This window comes from Mesoplodon densirostris, chromosome 18, assembly GCF_025265405.1.
Source record: "Mesoplodon densirostris isolate mMesDen1 chromosome 18, mMesDen1 primary haplotype, whole genome shotgun sequence".
In the NCBI taxonomy this organism is placed as follows: Eukaryota; Metazoa; Chordata; class Mammalia; order Artiodactyla; family Ziphiidae; genus Mesoplodon; species Mesoplodon densirostris.
The window spans coordinates 6,337,239-6,359,838 of NC_082678.1; the positions used below are offsets into that span (position 1 = coordinate 6,337,239).

The 22,600-nt window shown below is 57.0% G+C and overlaps 1 protein-coding gene across 3 annotated transcripts in view; it reads right to left on the reverse strand.

Annotated features, from left to right (window-relative positions):
* ACLY (ATP citrate lyase) overlaps positions 1-20,584 on the reverse strand; it is a 42,787-nt gene extending 22,203 nt beyond the window's left edge. The window contains exons 1-14 of one of the 3 annotated variants that reach the window (XM_060082860.1): positions 20,435-20,584; positions 15,314-15,495; positions 14,016-14,138; positions 12,239-12,301; positions 11,593-11,783; positions 11,051-11,130; positions 9,866-9,993; positions 8,960-9,078; positions 8,213-8,349; positions 7,314-7,375; positions 5,401-5,518; positions 3,256-3,410; positions 2,714-2,804; positions 1,598-1,627 (exon numbers count right to left, since the gene is read on the reverse strand). In XM_060082860.1, coding sequence (XP_059938843.1) covers positions 1,598-1,627; positions 2,714-2,804; positions 3,256-3,410; positions 5,401-5,518; positions 7,314-7,375; positions 8,213-8,349; positions 8,960-9,078; positions 9,866-9,993; positions 11,051-11,130; positions 11,593-11,783; positions 12,239-12,301; positions 14,016-14,138; positions 15,314-15,472 — 1,456 coding nt within the window. In that variant the 5' untranslated portion in view covers positions 15,473-15,495; positions 20,435-20,584. Of the gene's footprint in view, positions 1-1,597; positions 1,628-2,713; positions 2,805-3,255; positions 3,411-5,400; positions 5,519-7,313; positions 7,376-8,212; positions 8,350-8,959; positions 9,079-9,865; positions 9,997-11,050; positions 11,131-11,592; positions 11,784-12,238; positions 12,302-14,015; positions 14,139-15,313; positions 15,496-20,434 lie in introns of all 3 variants that reach the window. The other 2 variants (XM_060082859.1, XM_060082861.1) reach the window with 2 other exon arrangements.
* Between the last annotated feature and the right edge of the window lie 2,016 nt (positions 20,585-22,600).

Here is a 22,600-nt window from a genome sequence, read left to right on the forward strand (position 1 = left end):
CACGACAGAAGGCTCCTGCTGGTGCAGACACCCGGGATTTACCGTGCCCTGGACCCATCTGGGCTCCAACGAGACATGAGCTCACAGAACGAGGGAGGCCACCTAATCCACTTCCCTCACTTCCCAGTCCCAGAAGACTGAAGGCCAGAGTTGCCAAATGATGAAGATTGTAGGTCATCTAGCATCAGAGCCAGGATTCTGTCCTAACCTGATATTAGGAGCTCAACTGTGCAACTGAGGAGGGATATAAAGCCAGCCCGGCCCACCACTCCCCCTCCTCGGGGAGCCCACACCCCCAAGAGTCAGCACGCGCGCATGTGCACATACACCCCGCCGTCCACCCGAGAGGCTACAGAAATCGGGACAAGGCCTGGAATCTCTACGAACCCACCCGCACTTCCAGCTCGAAAGGGGGCGGAACTGGAGCTCTCAGAGCACAGAGACGGCAGAGCTGAAGGTGGCGATCCTCAGCCCAGCAGAAGCCCAGGTGGAGGCCCCAGAGAGAACCTGTGCTCCGGGGCTAAGCCCCCACCAGGCTCCTCCACTGGCCCTGCTGTCCAGGCCCAGTCTACCCTCCCTTCCTGATCCACCGCCATCCTTCCTCTCCCACGTCTCAGCACCGCCCAGGACAGTAAGACTAAACCCCACCTCCAGCCTCCGCAGCCAAGAGCTCTCACTGAGCGACTGCCCCCGTCCCTTCTGTCCTGCGCAGGGCTCAGCCTCAGGTCTGGTCTTTTAGGCAACAGTGGAAGCTGCCAGAGGTAGGGGAGGAAGGGCTGCTTGACCTTGCCTAGTTACCCTTTTCCTCTTCTTAGCAAGGAGTCAGAGGTCATCATTACGAAACCCCCCTTCCCCAGAGCGGGGGATCTCTCACCGCTGTCAATGCCAAAAAGGTAAATGAAGGCCCTGACACTTTGAACTGATTCACCTATTCACCTCGGTCAATAGACGAACGTGTCCAAGTGTGTGAGAACACACACAGAAACTGTCCCCGCTAAACAGTGACCTCACACACCAGACAAAGCCCAGTCCCTCCTCCAGATTTACTGCACACCCTTCCGGGTCTCTCTCTCTCCTTCTCCATTCTGTCTTCCACCCAAATCCCAGAGAAAGCTAAACTTGTCTCTGGTGCCGGGAGTCTGGGATGAAGTCGGCGGTGGCGAGGCTGAGGTGGGAAAAGAAAACGGGGACATCATGGGATGTAGATGAAAACCAGGTGGTCAGTGGCTCCCCGCCTGGCCCGCTGGCTCTGCCACGCCCCCGTCAGTTTCCATGGCTCCCTCTTTCCCAGGAGGACCCTCCCTGCTCGGCTCCACCCCACTGTCCAAGGCTGTGGGCCTGGCTCTTGCCCCTCCTGCGCTCTCCACCCCCTCCCACGTATGGAGTCACAGCCCCGCGGCAAGGAAAGCGGGGGCGTGAAATAAGCAGGGGTGGGAAAGAAAGGAGAGCGAAGACTAGGACTTGGGGCAGGCCACACCACGGCAGGGACAGAAAGGAGACCAGACAACACTGCAACCCACCGGGGACGGGGAGACAAAGGCACACCGTAAGACTGTAACCCGCTAACAAGCCACACGTGGAGCTGGGGGCATCCTACCTTGCGGGGATCTTGGACCTGGGACTGAATCTGTCAAAGAAAATGACCAAGGCAACTGAGTGACCCGCTGATGGCTGGAGGCTTTGGAGGGAGCGGGTGGGAACAGGGAGGGGTCCACGGACCAAGCCTTGCAGGGCTGCTGCGCTCACCGTCTCTTGTCTGTTCACAACAGACAGGAGCAAGGCCAACAGAAGAGAGACCCCCGATGAGCAGAGTGGAGGCGAGAAGGGGAGAAGGACCACAGAGCGCAGAGAGGAGCAAGAGCACCGAGGCTCGGAGGGTGGGCTGAACACCAGAGGCCCAGGCCCTGCAGAGGGACAGCGGGCCCGGTCCCACCCTCTCAACCTGTTGTGTCCCCAGGAAGCACAAGGAGATGATTAGGCCGAGGGACTGGACCTGTCATTCTGTGCTGTGGACAAAGCTGCCGGTTTGGGGACTGCAGGGCGGCGGCTTCCAATCTGGAGTGCCTGGAGCCAGCGTCACTATTTCACAAGATGCCTTAAGCACGCTCTGTCCGTCCCAGGAAGGGGCCGCACAGGCCATGTCAGCCCAGCGGTAAGTAACACAGGTTACCTAGTGCTGGTCGCAAGGGCTGGCGGGCAGGGGTCATGTCTCTGATGAATCACAGGAGGGACAGACGAGCAGGCAAAGCACAGACGGGCTGGTAGACAATGTGCGCCCTTGCGGTGGGCTCACCGGAAGGGAATGTCCCGGTAAGAGCCCCAGGACGGCTGGGGGCGTGGGCGCGGGCGTTCTCTGCCGTTCTGAGCTTTGGGCTCCTGCCGTCCACTCAGGACGAGAGTCTGAGGGACCCTGCCCCCACCTGGCATTTCTGTAACCCTGTCTCCTCCGCAGCCTCCCTGCCCAGCTCACACCCCCCACAGGAGGGGGCGGAGGGGAAGACAATGGGGAGTGGGGTGACCCAGGCGCAGCATGGGCCCTCAGCACCAGGAGAGCCCACGGGGAAGGCTCCAGCCACCACTTCCTCGTGTCTGTTCCCATCCCAGGCACCATGCCCCAAAGCAAAGCCCAAACCGTTTTCCATCCACCTCTGCTGGCCCAGCGGGGCCCAGGAAGGGAAGGGGACAGGAGGGTCCTGAACCTGCTGGGAGTTACCTAGAGGCACGGCGGGCTTGGCCTTCTTTGCAGGTGCCACCTCATCAGCCCTGGACTCAGAAAAAGACGCCGTCCTGCTGGGGGCTGGAGTCTGGGGGGACAAAGAGAGAGAAACAGTCGCAGGGAACAGCTGGAAGAAAAGCTACCGGTCATTAAGGCCCCAAAGAACTCAGGTAACAAGAACTGTGCACAGCTCTGTTCTCTACAAGCTGCTTCCAAAATAACTATTTTAACAACCCTCCGAGATAGGAATTAGTATTGTCCCCAAGCTATAGGTGAGCAAACTGAGGCTCTTGGCGATACCCACCAAGGTCCCTCCCTTGAACTCAGGTCTGATTAAAAAATCCCTGGTCTTTCCATTACACTACCTTGATAGGGCAGAAAAAACTGGCAGAGATACAGAAACCGACCACATACTACCTTCTCCCCATACCTCCCCAATGCCCCCAAAAAGCTGGGGACTGTGCCCAGGATGGGATGGGATATGAGGGGCGACAAAGATGCCTCTGCAGGCTTTACGGCAGAGGAAGACTGACACCTACCGACGTGCTCCCGCTGGCGTTGAGGAGGAAGTTTGCAGTGTGGGCCGCCGTGGGCGGCTGATTGGGGATGGGCCGATGGCCCAGGGCCATGCCCACAATGGCCGTCATGTGAGTCTCGGTGCCAAAGACATGGATGGGGATCCCAGTGGTCTTCCCTGTGAGGGACGGAAAAGCATCCGTGGTTCAAGTCTCCTAAGACGTGCCTTGCAAGGAAGGCCACATGACTCTGGCAAGGCCCCTTCAGAGCCCGCCCGACGTCTGGCACTTTCTGAGCAAGCCCAATTATCCCAGGAGAAGTTGGTGGTCATTATCGTCACCACCAAACAAAACTCTGTAAAGGTCACCTGCCAATAAGAGCAAGAAACAGCCTTACAGACACTCTCCAGTGACCACAGGTATCATGAGAGCCTGCGTCCCTCCCGTTCCCCGGCTCTCCAACCCCCTCCAGATTTGTCGCCCGTGGCCACCACACTGCAGCCACCCAGGCCCGGCCTCTGTTCCTCAACAGCCGGGCTCCTTTCCCCAGGGCTCTGGCCCTGTTCCTTCCTCTGCATGGAGCGGTCACCTGGCTGTCACTCAGCTCAGCTCAAGCGCCACCTCCTGGGAAAGGCCTTCCCTGACCTCTGACAATCGCTCCCCCCGACACCGCCCTGCCTGTGGGTCCCCACCAAACAGCCTCTTGTTCCAGCCGCTGTTTACTTGTTCATTGTCCCGTGAGTTTAACGTCCCAGGCATGACTGAGCAACATTCACCGTGCTGTTCCGAGGGCTACGTCCATGGCAGGTCCACGGTTTTAGGTGAAAACGAGGACTTGGTACCACTTCAAGTGATCGAGGTGGGTTAGTGTTTGCCATGGATATCAGATTTGGGCAAATGGGAAGGTGGAAAGGTTCTGTCTCTCCAGTTAGAGGGCGTGATCACCGAGTAGAAGTGTCTCATATCCTCCTCACCTCACCCCCCCCACCCCACACATAACTGCTCTTAGCAACGGGGCTGCGCTGCACTCAACACCAAAGCTGCTGGTTCTATCAGGTCAACTCAGGGAGACCCAATCGTAGTCCTCACGGACGTGACGTGGTCCCCAAGTTCTTGACAGCTCTGAGTCTGAGGTCTCAGGAGCCTGCAGGAGACGCCCAAAATGCAGAAGGAAGAAAGGAAACCAAAATGGACCCACACCCTCTCTGCCCTCAGCTCAGCAAGGGGCAACTCCCTCCGGTTCGATCAATTACCGGACCCCTCCCTCCATCCAGGCCACCAGCGATCGGGGCCTGGACACTTACCACTGTCTCCCTCCCCCGCCCCCCAGTCCAGGCCACCACTCTGCCCTGGAGGCTGCCGCAGCCTCCTAGGTGGTCCCCCTGCTTTGACCTGGCTGCCCTCTGGTCTTGTCTCCACCCAGCAGCCTAAACAACCTTCTCAAACCTAAGTCAAATGGTGTCACTCCTCTGCTCAGTCTTCCAGCCGCTGCCAGGGTCACAGTCAAGTGCCCACGAGACCTGTTCTAGCCCCGCGCCTATCTGCTCCCTTGGCCTCTCTGCCTCCATCCCCAGACTCCCTGCCTTCGCTCTCCCGACCCCAGTCCCTCAGCCCTCCCAGCTGGTCCTACCCCAGGGCCTTGGGACTTGCCCTTTCCTCGGCAGACAGTCACCACTGACTGCTCCCTCCTCCAGGTCTCTGCTCAAATGCCACCTTTCTGGTCAAGCGTTCTCCGATTGCCTCATTTAAAACTGCCGTGTCCCCTCCCACAGATGCTAGATGCACAGGTGTCCCCTCCTTCCCCCTGCTCGTCTTCCTTCATGCCGCCTGACGCTGCAATCACCGTCCTCAACCGCACGAGGGCTTGCTGCCCGTCATCTATCCCATGTGGCTGTGACCCCAGGGTTCAGCACAGGGCCCGGCACACAGCAGACCTTCCACAATTATTTGCTAAACGAACAGCTGAATGAAAATGCCTTCCTGCCCATTCTGAATTTAGGTTTTGGTCAGGTGCTCTGTGTCAGGAGGGCACAGAACAGCAGCAGAAGCAAGCTGCACCTCCAGAGGTGGGTGGGAGGGCACGGAGGCATTGGAAGACTGACTCTTTCAGGAATCCCGAGGAGGCGTGACGCTCAGGGTGGGAGAGACAGAAAAGGTTCCCCATCTTACCGACTTCTCCCATCACCCGTAAGCCCTCCTGGTAGTTGGGGCCACCTCTTCGGACAAAGATCGTGACCTCGTGCTCCTTCAGGGGGCCCTGGTAATCTCGAATCGCTCTCACGATGCCCTGGAAGCACCGAGGGACAACAGACATGTGACTAGAATGAACGCAGCCATAAAGCAAGCATTTATAACTATGGGAAACAAATGTCCCAGGGCGTAGATTACAAGGGCTGCTGGGAGTTCCCTGGTGGTCCAGTGGTTAGGATTCAGCGGCTTCACTGCCGCGGCCCAGGTTCAACCCCTAGTCAAGGAACTGAGATTCCACAAGCCGTGCGGCACAGCCAGAAACAAAACAAAACGAAAAAACCAGGGCGGCTTCTCACAAAGCACAGCAGGCCCTGGCACTCAAGAATTTTACACGTGTTGCACACACAAGCGACCCAAAGGCCCAGGACAAGCAACCACTGTTAATGGTGCTGAGGTGAGAACATGGGGCACCCAGCGGTGACACCCCTCGATGCGCAGGGTGCTGGGCCTGCAACGCCAGCGGGGCTTTGCTGGTCTCTCTTAACCCATCTATAGTTGTTCTTGTTCTCTTATTGCAATTTTGGGGGAAACTCTATACCGAGGTCCTATGCAAGAGTTGTCAGGGTGATCAGGACATAGTCTACTTAAATGTCGAAGTCCTACAAAAGCTTCTTCAAGTGATTTGGGGGAAAAGCATTGCAATGGGTATCAACTGCGGAAACGTGGGAGCATGTACAGGTGTGGACCAGTTTTGTCTCTCCAGATGGAGGGCAAGTTCACTGAGTCTAAGTTCTGTCGCTCACGGCATTTCACGGGAAGCTCTACACACAGTTCCTGCTCCAGACGTAACCGCCCTTATCGACGGCACTGCCTTTATTACAGGCTGCTCAGAAGTTAAAACAAAGCTGTCGAGATTCACCTGTGTCAGATTTGTTTGTTGAATCAGGTCCAATTAGGGACCTGTTTTAGGCAGGACTGGCGAGGCCTAGTCCTGTCCTGGTCCCCTCCTTCTCGAGAGCTCAGACTTTCAAGACTGACATTTATTTATGCTGCGGTACGCGGGCCTCTCCCATTGCGGAGCACAGGCTCTGGACGCGCAGGCTCAGCGGCCATGGCTCATGGGCCCAGCTGCTCCGCGGCATGTGGGATCTTCCCGGACCGGGGCACGAACCCGCGTCCCCTGCATCGGCAGGCGGACTCTCCACCACTGCACCACCAGGGAAGCCCTACGCGTTATTTTCAAAGCTTATGTGGTACTACCAGATGGAAGACACTCTTTTGAAGGGCTTCAGTGAGCACCTGACAGGACGGGATAAGGGGCCTCCTGAGGCGGCCCCCTTGAAGGGGAGGGGTCTCGAGACACGTTAGCTGTCATCCTTCTTGACCGGCAGTCACACTTTCTTTAAACTGGGGCCCACGCCCCTGACCTGTGCACAGGGACCCAGGCTGACGGGCCTCTGGCTGGATGGGCCGGAGCCCCAGGGCATCAGACACTTCCTCATGCCGACCTTTTGGAGAACGGGCAGATGCCTGGGCAACAAAACCACTAGGAGGTGCAGAGAAGCCAGAGTCTTACAGTGGAGTGCTGGGAATGAGATCAGTCTAGCCAGTTTTTGAAGGATTGGTCCTGAAAGCGGGGAAGGCAGAAATCCCCCTTCTCCCCACACTTCAGATGGGAGAATTATGGCCCCGCGAGGGTCGGCTGCTTGCCCAGAGACACACAGGTTCGGATCCAGATCCATCCCAGTGTCTTGTGCATCCCTGGGTCAAAAGCCCCTCCCCGCACTGGGTAATTCATGGGAACCTGCTTCTGTCTCAAACCTACTTGCACAGAAACTTCCCTTCCCCGCTCCCAACCGCCCCCCCCACCCCATTCCCCTGCAGCTGGTTACCTTGAACGTGGCGGCCACATTGGTGAAGTTGGCAATGCTGCCTCCGATAATGAGGATCTTGCCTGGGTTTGGAGCAAGAGGAGCCAAAAAAGGGTTAGAAAGGTAGACCTGGGCATCATACCAGAAATCCAGCTGAGGGGGTGCCAGCTCCCGAGTGAGCGTCCCCCAGCTGTTAGGAGATACCAGTGCAGAGGCGGGGGGAGCAAGCTGGTCTCTCCTGATGCCTGTTCAGCGTCATCAGCTCGACTCTCCATAACCTATGCCACCAGGCAGGTGGTTAATCCAAGCCCAGAAAAACCTCAATTTCTTTTTCTGGCTGCGCCGCGCAGCTTGTGGGATCCTACTTCCTGACCAGGGATCAAACCCGGGCCCTGGGCACTGAGAGTGCGGAGTCCCAACCACTGGACAGCCAGGGAATTCTCGAACCCACAGAATCTCTACATCATTCCTAGCGGGCATCTAGAAACCCAGCTTGGCATTTGGATACCCCTGGTGGGAATCTCTGTCTGGCTCAAGGGAAGGGGAATTGGTATCTGTAGTCGCAAAACACAGGACAGGTGATACAGGAAAGCTGGGAATCACACAGCCCAGACAGTAAATGTGTGAGTGAGTCGCCAAGAACCGCGTCCTAGCAGTCAGCAAAAGCATGCCACCACCGTCTCCCCGCTTGCACCTGCTCAGGGGGCTTTATATATCCACCCCTTCCTCGCCCCCTCGGAGCCCCCAGTCTGACAGACGCTGTCACTGCCCATTGTACAGTCAGGGAAACTGAGGTCCAGAAGTTAAATAACTAGCCCCAGGTTGCAAAGGACCAGGAAAACCTCGGTGCCTCACAGCCCAGCCAAAGCTGTTCCCACCGAGGACGCTGGGCTGTCCCGGGGAAGGAGCGCATGTCTCACCATCGGGGTGCTTCTCGCGGGTCATGAGGGAGAGGATCGTCTTGGCGTAGTCATAGGTCTGCTGCTCGCTGGGGGCACCTGAGTACTCCCCGTAGTTCGCTAGCTCGTTGACACCCCCTAGGTCGCAGATGGTATCACTGCCAGGGAGACAAGGAAGTCAGTGCTGGCTCCAGCTTGAGTGGCAGAGGGTGGCGGCCTGGTGCCTGGGAGGCCACGCAGACGCCCCTGAAGCCTTGACGGGCAGCCTATGGAACTGACCTCTCGGACCTCAGACCCTCAAGCCCCAAACAAGTCACACTTGAAGGTTAACTGTCCTGCATCAGACTTCCCCGGGGCGGGGGGGGGGGCATCCTCCCAGCCCTACCCAACACTTCTATGAAGTGTAAAAGTATGACTATTCATACAGGCACTACGACACCTGGAAGGACACACACCGTGGTGACCGTAGGGGGAGGGGTGGTGACACAGCCAAGCAACATTCACTTTCTGGATCGTTTTCCGTTATTTGTTGTACTTTTGCATGGAGCACATATCACTAATTATAAGAATTATAACTAATAACTTCATTTTGAAGCAAAGAAGAAGGTTGCAGAGACACTGTGTAGGCCCCTCTGGGATGCCCCCCGAGTTCTGCTCTGCACCGAGGGGGGAAACTGGAGACCCCGAGGCGAAGCGACTTGATCCAGGCCACACGTGGGAAGCCTAGGTGGACCCAGCCGCCATCCCCTCGGCAGCCCTCTCAGTCACCTGTACACGACAGAGGCGCCACCTCCGGCCACCATGGTCCAGATCCTCCCCTTGGGGTTCAGCAAGGTCAGCTTCAAGCTTGCCCCACTTTTGGCGTCCAGGTCTGCGATGTAGGCTTCCTAGGGGCCAGACAGCAACAGGTGGGCCCTGGGGGCACACCCTTCACCAGGTCACAGATCCCAGGACCCCTCCCCTTCTCCTGGAGTCTTATGAAGAGGTCCTCCATTGCCTTCGCAGCGTCAGGGAGAAGGGGTTGTGCAGGGCCTCATGTGCCTGGGACAAAACGTGATGCCATCTCCAAGTACCAAAACCACCCACAGCCAGTCACCGCCTGGAGACAAACTTCCCAACCCCTTTCTCTCAGACTTCAAGTCCTTGGCTCTCTGCCCAAGTCCCGGGCCTCGCTATGTCACTCTACTTCAAGCATGGCCCCCACTCCCAGCATCTGCCTGCCTAGCTCATCCCCCAAGGCCCCATCCCTCCCCCCAGCCCAGCCTCTTCCCTTGACCTGGGTTCTGCCACACACGCCTGATCCTGTGGCGAGGACCTCTCAGAGGATGGGGTGGGAAGGAGCAATTAAAATTCTCAGCAAGCGGCCGAGAGAACTACCTTCCTGACAGGATTCGGGGAGCCACTCAGAATTACCGAGAAACAACAAATCAGGTCATGAGCCCAGGGAGGTTGATTGAGAGGAGAGTCTAAAAGGATCTCCGGCCGGGAGTCAGAGGCTTGGCTGACCCCCACACCCTCCTCCTCCAGGGTTTTAAAAAAATTAAATGGCTCTTGGCCTTCCTTTCCTGCCAAATACATAGCCCACAAGGGTTGCCAAATGCTCATAGGAGATCAATCACCCCCCCACCCCGCCGGTCCCCCTCACTCTCCATCTCCTCCCCAAACCAGCCTTACCTCTGGATAAGCCTCCCGCCCGAAGGGGGGAGGGAACTCTATATCACCCCACTTCACTTTGCAGATGTAGTCGGCAGTGGCGTCCACCTTGGCTGCCAAGTCAAGGACGTAGACGCCATCTTTGGTCACTACTTTAAGAAAAGAAGGGACAATCAGACATGGGCCCTAGCAGAGATGACCATCAACCTCCAACCCCCTCTAGACTTCCCCACACACTGCTCCCATGGGGGACCACCCAGGCCTAAGGACTCTCTAGCTCAACAAGAAACCAGATTGGTCCTTATGGAGACACAGCTTTTCCCCCATTCAAGGAAAAACAAATTCTACGAGACCAGTCCCCGCTCCCTGACCTGTAGGTAATAGGGCAGGAACGTCTGTTTCAGTTGCCATGGCGATTTTTAGGCATTTTTACAAAATGCTATCCTCCATGCCTTAAATGTCTAACTATTCATCCACCACAACCCTGCTATTTACCAAAAAAGTGTTTGAGGCACAGTCGCTAAGGCCCCTGGGTGCACACACCAGGGTCTCCTAGGGTCCGGCGAGAAGTGGGAAGCCGTGGGCTCACTGGGCCCCCAGCCAGCAGGATTCATTCACTGCCACCTCACTGGAGTCCATTTCCCTTTCCCCCAGGGCCATTTAGCTAATTAAGTCAGCACAGAGCCATCTGGTCCATTCCCTAGTTGGAATCTGAATCAGGACTTTGCCCTACGAAGCCCCGGCCAGAGCCAGCCCACGCCACCTGCCTCCTTCACAGCGTGAGAGGCTTCGCCCAGGTCTTTCCAGCCTTGGGGGTCAATGATGGACCAAGTCCTGGAGGGGGAGGCGGGGCGGGGGTCTCCGAGGCACCAAGAGGAAGGTAGGGTCTGACTGGTCAGGCGGATGCAGGGGCAGCTCAGCTCCTGGTAGGACAGCCTAACCCACTGGCAGAAGAGCCACAGAGCAGAGTCAGATCATAACCAGGACTTCCCGATCACAGAAGAAAGAAAGAAACTGGAGTTGGCGAAAAGAGGAATGATTGTGGCCTCCTGAGAGCTCAGGAACAGGAGCCTGGAGATCCCTCCGCCCTCGCACAGCTGTCTGCGCTGCCCCCTGCAAGTGGGGGTCTGGTCCTCGGAACGTCAAGGCCAGGGTTACCATAGGTACTGGGACTCTGCCCTGTCCCACCCCAGCAGAGATAGTTACCAAGGGGGTTGATCTCGAGGTAGGTGAAGTACAGATCCTCATAGAAATTGAAGAGGCCGGAGATAAAGCTGGCCAGAATCCTACAGGGGGAGGCAGAGAGGGACTGTCAATCCGTGGCGGAGTGGCTCAGTAGCAATCCCTCACTGTCACTGACAGCTCCACTTGCCAACACCCACCCCGCTGACCCCTCACTTTCCGCTCCAAACCCCGCTCCCCAGACATCACTCTTCAGCCGCTGAGGCGGAAGGGAGCTGTCAGGCATGCAGCAGGCGGAGGACACGCGCCAGACAGGCAAGGGCACGGAGGTGAGGGACGCTGACGCATGTTTCACTCTGAGCTGGCCTCCCCTCCACCCGCAGCATCCCTCCTGGGGGCGGGGAGTGGCGGTGCCTGCCTCCTGCTCCCCACCTTCCGGCCAGATGCTGGGGCGGCGCAGTGGGTGCCCAGACAGGGAAGACCACTCTGCTTTCCCCACTCTGTGCCCAGAGCTGTCGGCCTTCCCCGTTCCTCCGCTGCCACCTCCCCGCCATCCCTCACTCAACTCTTTCTTGTCTTCGGGGGCATGGACCAACAGGTGTTTCTTGATGCCCTCAAGATTCAGCTTCTCGTCCACACCAACGAGCAGTTTCTGGGCTTTGGCGTCCACGTCACCCACATCCACCCCGCCTTCGTGGTGGAACAGGACGTAGTCCCCTTCTCGGGTAGCATAGATGCAGACGTAGAACTCCTCCTCCTTACGGGGGAAGAGAGCACCACGTGGGTGAGGGGCCCAACCCCGGTGGTATCATTTCTAAAACCCCGTAGACACCTCTCACCAGGTAAGAGCAGGTCACCATCTTCCCCTTGAGGACAAGAGACAAGAGGTCACTGCCTTGCTGGCTGACGGTCCAGACTGAGCCAACGTGACCTGCTCTGGGGGAAGGGGTCCTGCCTTCAAGTCCTTCTCATCCCAGCACTGGGAAGTCCCCTCTGTTACCAGCCTTGATTCCTTCCTGCTGCAAACTAAGCCCTTTCCTTCATCTCTGGACTCCCTGCTCCGCAGCACCCTCAAACCCTTAGCACCGCGTCAGAGACTCTGGTCCCTTTGGTTCTTCTCCAGCAGCTTGATTTCTCCTTCATCATTTTAGGGTCAGCAGACACAAAGCTCCCAGAGGGAGAAGACCCATCTGGGAGCCACTTCACACATACCTGAGTGTGGGGGACAAAGGGTTCGATCAGAAAGTTCTTGAGGAAGCCTCTGGCCTTGCCAACCTAGAGATTGAGGGAGATAAAGCTTAGACCAGAAGGCATGTGTTGCTCACAGGGCAGGAGGAAGGATCGCCCTCTGGTCCCTCCACCTCGCCCTCCCATCAGAGGCGGGGCCCAAGCACTACTGCCACGACACCTGCCAGAGAGAGATCTTTCCAGAAACCAGGGCAATGGGCTCAAGAGGTCTTCGTGAGATCTCCTCTTCCGCCCACCACCTCGTGCCAGCTACACGTCAACCTGACCTCACACATTCTTTCCTGCCTCCTCTGGAGGATGATAAATGAGCTGCAACATCACCCCGCCCCCAAAGGCAGAGATGAGGAGCATCTCCCCCTCTGCTGTGCCACAAATTAAAGCGCTCAGACAAATCAAGGCGATCTATCCCAGAGCTCAGGCAGGGAGACCGAGCCCCAGAACAGGAGTCTAGGCGCAGGGGATGGCTCGGAGTGGGGAGAGAGGGGAGCTTGACAGGGAAAACTTTTCCACACAGACTTTCCCGGCTGAGGACAACAGGCCTGCAGAGCTAATCAGTTTGAGTGGGTCCCTGGCAGCAGCCGAGGCGAGACAGCCCTCATCCCTCCCAGCATGTGCCGAAGCCTCCGCCCACCCATGCGTGCGTCATTGCTGAGTCAGGACCAGACAGCGATCCATCAGAGGTAATGAGCTGCTCCTGCCGGGGTCAACGCTGCTGCCAGCTTACAGGTCCCTGACATCCCCCTCCCAACAGACAGCTGAGGGGAAGGAAGCATGAGGACCTCCCTGGGGACACTGCTCAGCCCCCAACCCTGCTGTCCTCTCCCCAAAGGCCTGGGGGCGCAAAGGTCAAGATCCCTCTGCCCCCGGGCCTGTGTATAACGTCAAGGATCCCTCTTTACCCACGAGAGCCAGAAACTGGGAAATTAACAGGAAGAGCCAATTTGAGGAAGGCCAGTAAGAAGGAAGATGGCTCCATCACCATCTTCATCGACTCCCGGGCAACCAAGTTAGAGAACAGCTCAACCCTGGTCCCTGGTCACCCCAGATGCGACAAAGCCAGGTATGGACAGCACCTCCTCCCCAGTGTAAGCCAAGCCTCAGCTTACTCCCTCCCTTCAGTTCTCCAGCTCCTTTTGGGAGAAGAAAGAGAAATGCAGTTTTATTTCTGGGCATCACTTAGCCTTCCTAAGCCATATTTCACTTTAACTGTCTCACCTACAGAGTTGAAGTGGATCAACGAGCTGGGGGAAGGCAAGAATTAAGTTTACTCTTCAGTATGATTGTTTCCTCCTCCTAGGTTCTTGGCCCAAGAACGTTTCTGCCTAAATGATTCTGCATCTCCCTTCTGCAAGTTTTTTTTTTTTTTTTTTTACCCACCCGCTTACATACGCAGGTCGTGACAAGCTACCCTACCCTTTCTGGAGATTGAAAAGAAAGGAGTTCCCGGAATAGCTCTCAGAGTCCCATCTCCACGATTGTTGTTAAAGAAACAGACCATTTCCGCCTGGCTCTCAGATTGTACTGGGGTTACCTGTAGAGCACACCTTGCCATTCCCCGATAGGGGAGCTGGGAATGAGCACCAAGGCGGCCCTGCTGCCTAAGTCAGCTCTGCTGGGCTCCTGCCTTCCCCAGGCTGCAATCTGACCGGCTGTGGGGGTGATCCACAGTGCTGATCTGGAGGCGACCACATTTGCTTCTGTTACCACAGCACATCCACCCCGATCCTACACCCAGACTCACTGTGGCCTCCTGTCCCAGCCGTGGCTTCAGCCAGGACTTGACTCCGTCCAGGGTGAGGTTGACCCCAACTAGGCCCAGCTTTCCACGCCGTTTGATCAGCTGGTCTGGCTTAACCACCAAGCTCTGGAATAAGAGGGGTTTGTATTTACAGCAAGGAAAGATAGGGTAGAGTAAGAGGTGACAGTTTGGGGACCCAAAGCACAGCGTAGCCTGGTGGCTTCCAATCCACTCCACCCCCAGAGCGAATTCCACCCAACCTTCAAGGTCAACTCCCAGAAGCTTCCCTCACCTACCCCGGCCAACGTCTTTCTTTTAACAACCAGGAATCTAAAGCCATCCTCACCCAGGATGGGGTCTGGCAGAGCAGGTGCTCACTGAATACGTGCTGAATGAGTAAGTGATTCCCTACCCTCCCTATGTGGTATCTTAGCTTCATTCAACTCCTCAGAATGTGGACTAGCACCTGTGTTTCAAAAGAAAGAACAGAGACAGCCTTGGGGTGACAAAGGACCTTTGAGGACATCTGGTCAACCCGATCCCAGGGTTTGAACTCTGTCTATAAGACCAACAAGCAGCCCCTAGCCACTGCTCCCACAGCTCCAGGACCAGGAAGTTCACCGCCTCCGGAGGCAGCTTGCTTTGTGGCTTGGGCTGCCTCATGGTGGGAGGGCACCTGCCTCCCTGAGCGCCTCCCCGTACTGGTCCCAGTCCCGCCCTCTGGGACCTGCCAAAGAAGTCTAAGCTTCCAGACACCATCCCAACTACAGCCCTGCAGAGATCTACAGAGAGGAGCCTCTAGTCCAGGGTGGATCCCATCAGCCATTCTACCCTAAGTACAGCGTCACACTTCCTCATGGCCCGGACATATTCCTGAATAGGGTGGATGTTTTTCAGTGAGCAACTACCAAGTGCCAGGCAGCACACTGAATACTTTCCAGACATTGTTACTAATCCTTAAACTCAGTGTTTGAGTGTTATGCCCATTTGACAGATGGGAAATCTAAAACTCTAGCGAGGTGAAATGGCTTGCCCCAGGCCACAAGGTTAACATGTAGAGAGCTGCCATCTGAACTCCGGTTTGTCCAGTTCCAGTCCAGGCTCTGTACGCCGTGCCAGGGGACCTCAGCATGCAGGGCCCGGGGCCAAACACAAAACGTGCTCGGCCCCCTGCACCCTGCCCACCCATGCAGACCGGCTGCCATCACATGCCCCGGGGGGCCATGTCCAGCAAACCGACTGCTTTCTCTTCCTGGGGCTCTCGGCCTGGAGAAGGGGCTCAGGCCGGGGGGCAGGCTCACCTGGCTGAGCAGCCACGGGTGGTCCTGCAGCAGGTGGGCCCAGTCAGTGTCAGGGGTGACCCGGGCATACTTGAACCGGTTCTGGATGGCCGAGGTGGTGCAGATGTACTTGTAGAGGAGTTCTTTGCCTGTCTGCTCGGAGATCGCCTTGGCCGACATGGCTGCGGAGGGCCCTGCTCTACCTGGTGGGGTGAGAGGGGCTGGTCAGAGGGGGTAGGGAGATGGAGGTGCTATCTTCTCCAGCAGGGCAGACCCACGCCCAGCTGCCCCCAGACTATAATACCCGATCTCAGCGCTTCTCCGAGGGAGAAGAGGGCCGCCCCAGGAGGAGGGATGGAAGGGAGATCTCAAACAGCGCTTCTCACATCATAGAAGGAGGATCGGGAAATGATGGTGGAGAAAAACAAGGGTGGCATTTATTTCCCCAGGGACTCTTGGCCTCCACCCCCTCTAGGAAAACTAGCTCACCCGAGAGACCACAGTCACCCTGGCACAGAGGAAGCCGGATGGGGAGACCAGGAAGAGCAGGGATGTGACCCAAACCTGAGTGCTAGTCCTACCCGAGGTGGACATACAGACACTGAAACACACCCTTTGGTTCTGTGACCTGTGGGGAACACGGCCAAACTGCGCAATGCTGGCCTTACACGCCCTCCACGTTTGGTCTCCCCGACACCCAGACTCACCCACTTCACACTCTTATACACATCACCAGCCTGAAGGCTGGGCGAGCAAGTCTACTTAGCCTCACGCAGGACCAAGCCCCCAAGGAGCAAAGAGGAAGAGTCACGTCAAAGCCCATTTCTCCCAGGACACTAGACTCCTACCCAAGTTCAGAGCAGAAACAGGCTGGGGGAACTGTGACTTTCAGTGCATCCCACCCACCCCACTGAGTCATCCAGCTACTAATTTAGAGCAAAACAGAGGCCTCTCTGGGGACCACCCATACTGGTCACTTCTAACTGAGCCAGAGTTGGGAGAAGAGGCAGAAACCATCCTCGGTCACATGTATGTGAGCCCTGGGAGGGACATGGAGATTTATGGCCTTGTTTCTTAGATGAGGAATAAAACCTCAGAGGGGTTCAGATAACTTGTCCAAGAAGCCTAATTAATAAGCGGCTTGGGCGGGGAGGACTTCCCTGGTGGTGCAGTGGTTAAGAATCTGCCCGCCGATGCAGGGGACACGGGTTCGAGCCCTGGTCCGGGAAGATCCCACATGCCGCGGAGCAACTAAGCCCGTGCGCCACAACTACTGAGCCTGCGCTCTAGAGCCTGTGAGCCACAACTACCGAGCCTGAGCCCTAGAGCCCGTGCTCCGCAACACAAGAAGCCACCGCAATGAGAAGCCTGCGGGTCACAACTAGAGAAAGCCCACACGCAGCAATGAAGACCCAACGCAGCCAAAAAAAAAAAAAGCCTTAGGTCCCCTGCTTTTTTTTTTTTTTTTTTTTTTGGCTGTGTTGGGTCTTCGTTGCTGCACGCAGGCTTTCTCTAGTTGTGGCCAACGGGGGCTACTCTTTGTTGTGGTGCGCGGGCTTCTTATTGCGGTGGCTTCTCTTGTTGCAGAGCATGGGCTCTAGGTGCATGGGCTTCAGTAGTTGTGGTGCACGGGCTTGGTTGCTCTGCGGCATGCGGGATGTTCCGGGACCTTCTGGGATCAGGGCTAGAACCCGTGTCCCATGCATTGGCAGGCGGATTCTTAACCACTGCCAAACCAGGGAAGTCCGGGACCCAAGCCTTGAACCCAAACCCTCTCACTCCTGGTCCCCAGAAAACCCACACCTCAGCCCTAGAGAAAAGACCAGTTCTCCAAGGACCAGGCCATTTCCCCTACTTTCACCTCACAGAAGAGTCTCTGATGACAAGTTCTTCATATTCCCTCCCCATCGCTTTGTCCCGACACACCCATTCTCCCTTGGTAGTGCCAGGAGCAATTTGGGGAGAGAAAGGGTGGGGAGACAGGGAGGGAAAGGAAACCAAGTGATTTCGTGCCAAGAGCTTGGCCAGATCAGGAAAAGTCACTCCTGCCTCTCCAACAAAGACCCAGAACTGAAGTTGTTGAATTTGCTGGGGGAGAAAAGTCAAGTGTAAATAAAAGAGGGTGGAACTAGAGGGCTGCCTGGTTTACACACTCAGGAAGGCTGGTCTCCATTCCCAGTTCCAGGGGCCACTCTGCACCTCCCTCCCAAAGCCAGGCTGGGCCTCAGGTTCTCACCCTGGCTTGGCTGGCTCCCTCAGCCTCCCAGCTAGTCTCCAGCTCGGCACAATGGGTGCATTCAGTCTGGTGTCTGGCCCAAAGTCGGGTAGCTGGGAAGGGGCTCAAAGGAGACGTTCCCTTGTCTCACCTTTCCCTGGGATGACTTCCGGCTCCTTCTCAACATAAGTTTCCGAAGGAGGTACCTCAACCATCCCCACAGCCTCACAGCCCTCCACCCCCACCCACTCCAGCTCCATTTCCCAACCTCCTTGACTCAGACCAGAAAAACTGGTCCTGAAATCAGATGGGTACACGTGCCCCTACCCCCCTCCCAAACAGAGTGCAGCCCAGGGCAGATCAAGCAGAGAAAGGAGGGGGCAGCCGCTGACCACCCTTAGCGGTTCAGACACATCAGCCGCCGGCTGATCACAGATTCCAGGAGAAAGGAAGCCCCTCGCTAAGCCTCTCCAGCAGAGGGCGCTCCCAGAACAACACGCCCCCAAACCTGGCACCTCCCCAAACAGAGACCCAACTTTGGAAAGAACACGGATGAGCAACGGGACCTTCTGCAGCTGAAAAAAAAAAAAAAATCACAATTTTCTTGAGCCCTTGTTCAAATCTCAGATCCAAGAACTCATCTTCAACCAGTCCTCGGGAGGGGATGGGAGAGAAGACAACATGGGATGATACAGGATAGAAAAGCTTTGCCAGTTCACCCAAACAGATCTGCCACTAGAGCACTGTGGCTTAGATGGGGAAGGCCCTCTCAAAGCCAAGACAGAGAATTTACAGACAGAATAAAAGCACGGAAAGAATCTGACCTCTGCATGTTCAAGACAGGGTAAGAAGGCTCACAAAGCCAGGGAGTGGACTGGGTGGAAAGAAATCCACAAGTTTAATCATTCAGTAGGGTCTCTCTAGGGCAGTGGCTCTTAACCTATCTGAGGTCTCAGACTCTTCTGAGCACCAGAAGAAAAGCCCAGAAAAATGTGCACATACCCAATTGTGCATACCATTTCAAGGTGGTGACCTATGACCATGATCGGACAGCCCAGAGACCAAGAGCTAAGAACATCTGCTCAAGTGACAATAGGACTTAACGTGTATACCAATCTGGGCTGGGAACACAACACAACACACACACACACACACACCACTACAGAGTCTTGGGCTGCCTCCTCAGGAACTGAATAACTGAATGTGCTATCAAACTGGTGAGAGACGGTTTCAGGGCAGAGCTAAGACCCCAGGGGTCCACTCTAGAGTCCCAGAAACTGTTACTTAGCTAAATGTGGGAGAAATCATGCCAAGGAACCTGAAAACATACACACAGACAGACACACACACACACACTCTCTCTCTCTCTCTCTCTCTCTCTCTCTCTCTCAATCCAAAGGAGGGACCTTCTGAGCAGAATGGGGTCTTTTCTGCAGACAGGGTAAGTGGCCCAGAACTGAGTTCATCCACAGCAGTCACCGAGGGCAGAAGCGGCCCACAGAGAAGGATGAATGAAAGGAGCCTGTTCCCCAGGACTGTATCCCTGGGACACAGCCAGTGGAGAGGAACCACTGGGGATGCTACTTATGGTCTCTGTGGGAAGGACAAAGAGTACTTATTTTAAGGTTAGTATCCGTAGGACTGGGATTTTTTTTAAACGACAGGCAATCCCTGGAGTAAAAGGAGGGGCAGAATTCTGGGGGTCCCCTACTGCAGCAAACATGGTGGAGAATGGGGGTGGAGGCACCAACCACCCAGCTCAGTGTCTGAGGTCTGTTCCCATCACCATCCTCCAAGCTGTTTAAGGAGCGCTTTAAAAAAAAAAAAAAAAAAAAAACAGCAGCAGCAGCAGCTCTTTAAGAGGTGAAAACAACCCTCTGGGCAGCTGGGTCTACCAGCTGTCCTTCACCCAACATTTCAGAATTTCAGAAACCCAATGATCTGAGCTGGCTGGAACCCAGAGCAAAGTTAAAGGGTGGAGAGAGAAGCGGGCTGTGGGCTGGCTGACCACACTGTGCTATGCACTGCTCCCCTCCCACCCCCCCAAAATCCTCTTCCCAGGCAGACTCCGGAGGACCACCTAATGGCAGAACTCCTTGGCACTTCACAGTATCTGCCAAGGTTGGAGAGGGCAGCTGGCGCCGCGACTGGCCCTCGGCCAAGCCCAACAGGAGGGCGGCGGCAGCATCCTCCAGCCCCTTGAGGACCTTGCCTCGACCAAGCTCGGCATCAACGCCAAGGGTGGGGAGGGAGACGGGTACCCCGGCCATCTGTCGCTTAGCGGCTGGGCCCGACGGCACCTCCAGAGCTAGGAGGGTCTTTCCTGCGCCGCCGATCCAAGGCTAGGTCCTCGTGGCGAGGCCTGGGTCGGCCCGGCCCCATGTGGCCCGCAGCGGCTGCGTGCCCCGCTCGCTCCCTCCACTTCGGCGCGGGGCTCAGTCGACTCCACAGAACTAAGAGGAAGGGCCTGAGCCCGGCTTATGAGGGGTAGGAGTGGGGAAACTAGCCACTACTTCCCGTCCCCGGCATCCGGTGGGAGGGACCCAGATGGGGGAAAGAGGTGGCCGGATAAAGCCCGACGAGGCTCGATGACTGGCCCCGGGGTGGGGATGAGGGGCTCCAGTTAGGGGCAAATGCAATTCGGCGGAGGGAAGACAGGCAAGGACGGCGGCAAGCCCTGTGCAAACTCCCAGGAACTGGAATGTGGAGGCGTGGGGGGGGGGAGGGGGCGACACGAGGCAACCAGCCGGGATCCCGGCGAAGGCTAACCTAAAGCTTAAGACCCTCAAAACTTCCAAGCAGGTGCAGGGAGCGCGCGTGAGCCCGAAGCCGGCTTCTGGGGAGGCGGTTCCGGGTTGGGGGAGGGAGGCAGGAAGCTCCGGGACCAGGTGAGGTCCATCTCGCGAAAGCAGTCACCCGCCACTCACCACTCTGCGAAAGCCTGTGCGCGGCGCTCGGTCTACAGGACCCCGAACACCGCCACTACAGCGAGCGTTCCAGCCTCCCGCGGCCGCCCGGAATCCGGCTTTTGTCCGGGCCCTGGCGGGCTTCTCCCCGCCCCCATCGGCACACGGCGCGAGCCGCCCGGCGATTGGTCATACGCGTTCCCTAGCCTGAGCTCCAGGGCTGCTCCCAATTCGCTGCCCGGTATAGCCCCGCCCCCGAGGCCGGGCCCCAGTGGCTGTTGGGACTTGTAGTCCCGCTGGTGCGTCTGTCCCAGACCGCTGGCCGGCACCGCCTCTCCGGAGCCTGCCAGGACGGGGAGGGGTCGGGGGCGGGGCCTCGGGTGGGGAGATGGGCCGGGCTACACTGGGAGGAGAACGTAGGAGGCTGGGGGCAGTGGCCTGATCGCTTAGGAGGTGGGCGGACCGCCGCTGCGATGGGGGAGTTGGGGAGGGGGGCTGGGGTGTCAACCGAACGGGCTGTATAGCAGCTTTGGGGACCCGGAGTCTCCTTCCTGTCTCCCCGGGGGAGAAACTGACGTCCGTATCCCCGCAGCCTGAAATCGGCCACACCGAACCCAGGTGCTTAGACCAGGTATTTAAGCAGCCGTGGTAGACTGCTTTCCCATTTGCACGTGGACCTTCTTCGTTGAGCTGGTGGGGCGAGGCAGAGAGCTGAGGCTTATAGATTAGACCTCCCAAAGTGCGTGGGATAGGGCGGAGGACTGGGTGAGCAGGTGGGGCTAGAAAGGCGTCAATCACACCACCTTGCGTCCTACTCACCTGCTCACCTCAGCGCAGAGCTGAGAATTCAACGGGAGATTCTAGCACAGAGCTGGGCCCATCTCGCTGGTCTCCTGCTCCCGCCCCTCCCCCCACAATCCCACGCTTAGACACAGCAATGAACGAACTGCTGCCTTCTCCCTCTCCATTACCTGTGAGACAGACTGTATTTTCCAAGTCAAACTCTGGGACACCCGGCCTGACAGGTGCTGGTGAACTTGTGGGGAAGTATTTTTGAAATCAGACAGTCCTGGAAACCAAGACATATATTTACTGCTGCAACATTCTGGAGCTTTGCTATGTCCACCCCAGTCCTCTAGGTCTCCCGAGCTGCTCCCTGACCCTAACAGCTGTCTAGCTCCAGGAAGGAGGATCATGCGCTGAGCAGCTCAGGTGAAGGGGTCAGCCCAGTGTGCAGAGAATCCGCATGGCCGTGTCCCTGCCAAGCACTGGGGTCATACACTGTACACTGTAACGATGTTGACATTCTCGTGCACAAAAACTCTGCCAAACCCTTCTCCCTGCAATCCAGTCATAGCCAGGAATGGGGCAGCTAAACTTGCTGCCCATGCCTGAACAAAGTGACCCCTGTTGATGTCACTTGCCGGCCCCTTCCCTCGGGCATCTTTTTGAAATAGCAGTTCCTCAACTCCCCTCTCCTCTTGGTCATAAAGAGTCTTCCGGGCTTCCCTGGTGGCGCAGTGGTTGAGAGTCTGCCTGCCGATGCAGGGGACGCGGGTTCGTGCCCCGGTCCGGGAGGATCCCACATGCCACAGAGCGGCTGGGCCCGTGAGCCATGGCCACTGAGCCTGCACGTCCGGAGCCTGCGCTCCACAGCGGGAGAGGCCACAACAGTGTGAGGCCCGCGTACCGCTAAAAAAATTTTTTAAAAAATAAAGTCTTCCACTCCTACATGGAGTGAGCTCCACCCCTACCAAGAATCTCCCCAAATAGCATCAATCTTGGAGAAAGATCACCTCATCACAGCTAAAGAAAGCATCTCCTGGGCTTCCCTGGTGGCGCAGTGGTTGAGAGTCCACCTGCCGATGCAGGGGACACGGGTTTGTGCCCCGGTCCGGGAAGATCCCACGTGCCACGGAGCGGCTGGGCCCGTGAGCCATGGCCGCTGAGCCTGCGCGTCCGGAGCCTGTGCTCCGCAGCGGGAGAGGCCACAACAGTGAGAGGCCCGCGTACCGCCAAAAAAAAAAAAAAAAAAAAAGAAAGCATTTCCTATGAAGGTACTCCTTTTCTGGCCTTCGTGGATAGCAACTCAGGATCTTCGTGGGCTAGTGGGAAGATTGCAGTCAGGGGGAATCAACTGCGTAGCAATTATCCTTCTGGTTAGAAAGATACACTCATCCAAACAAC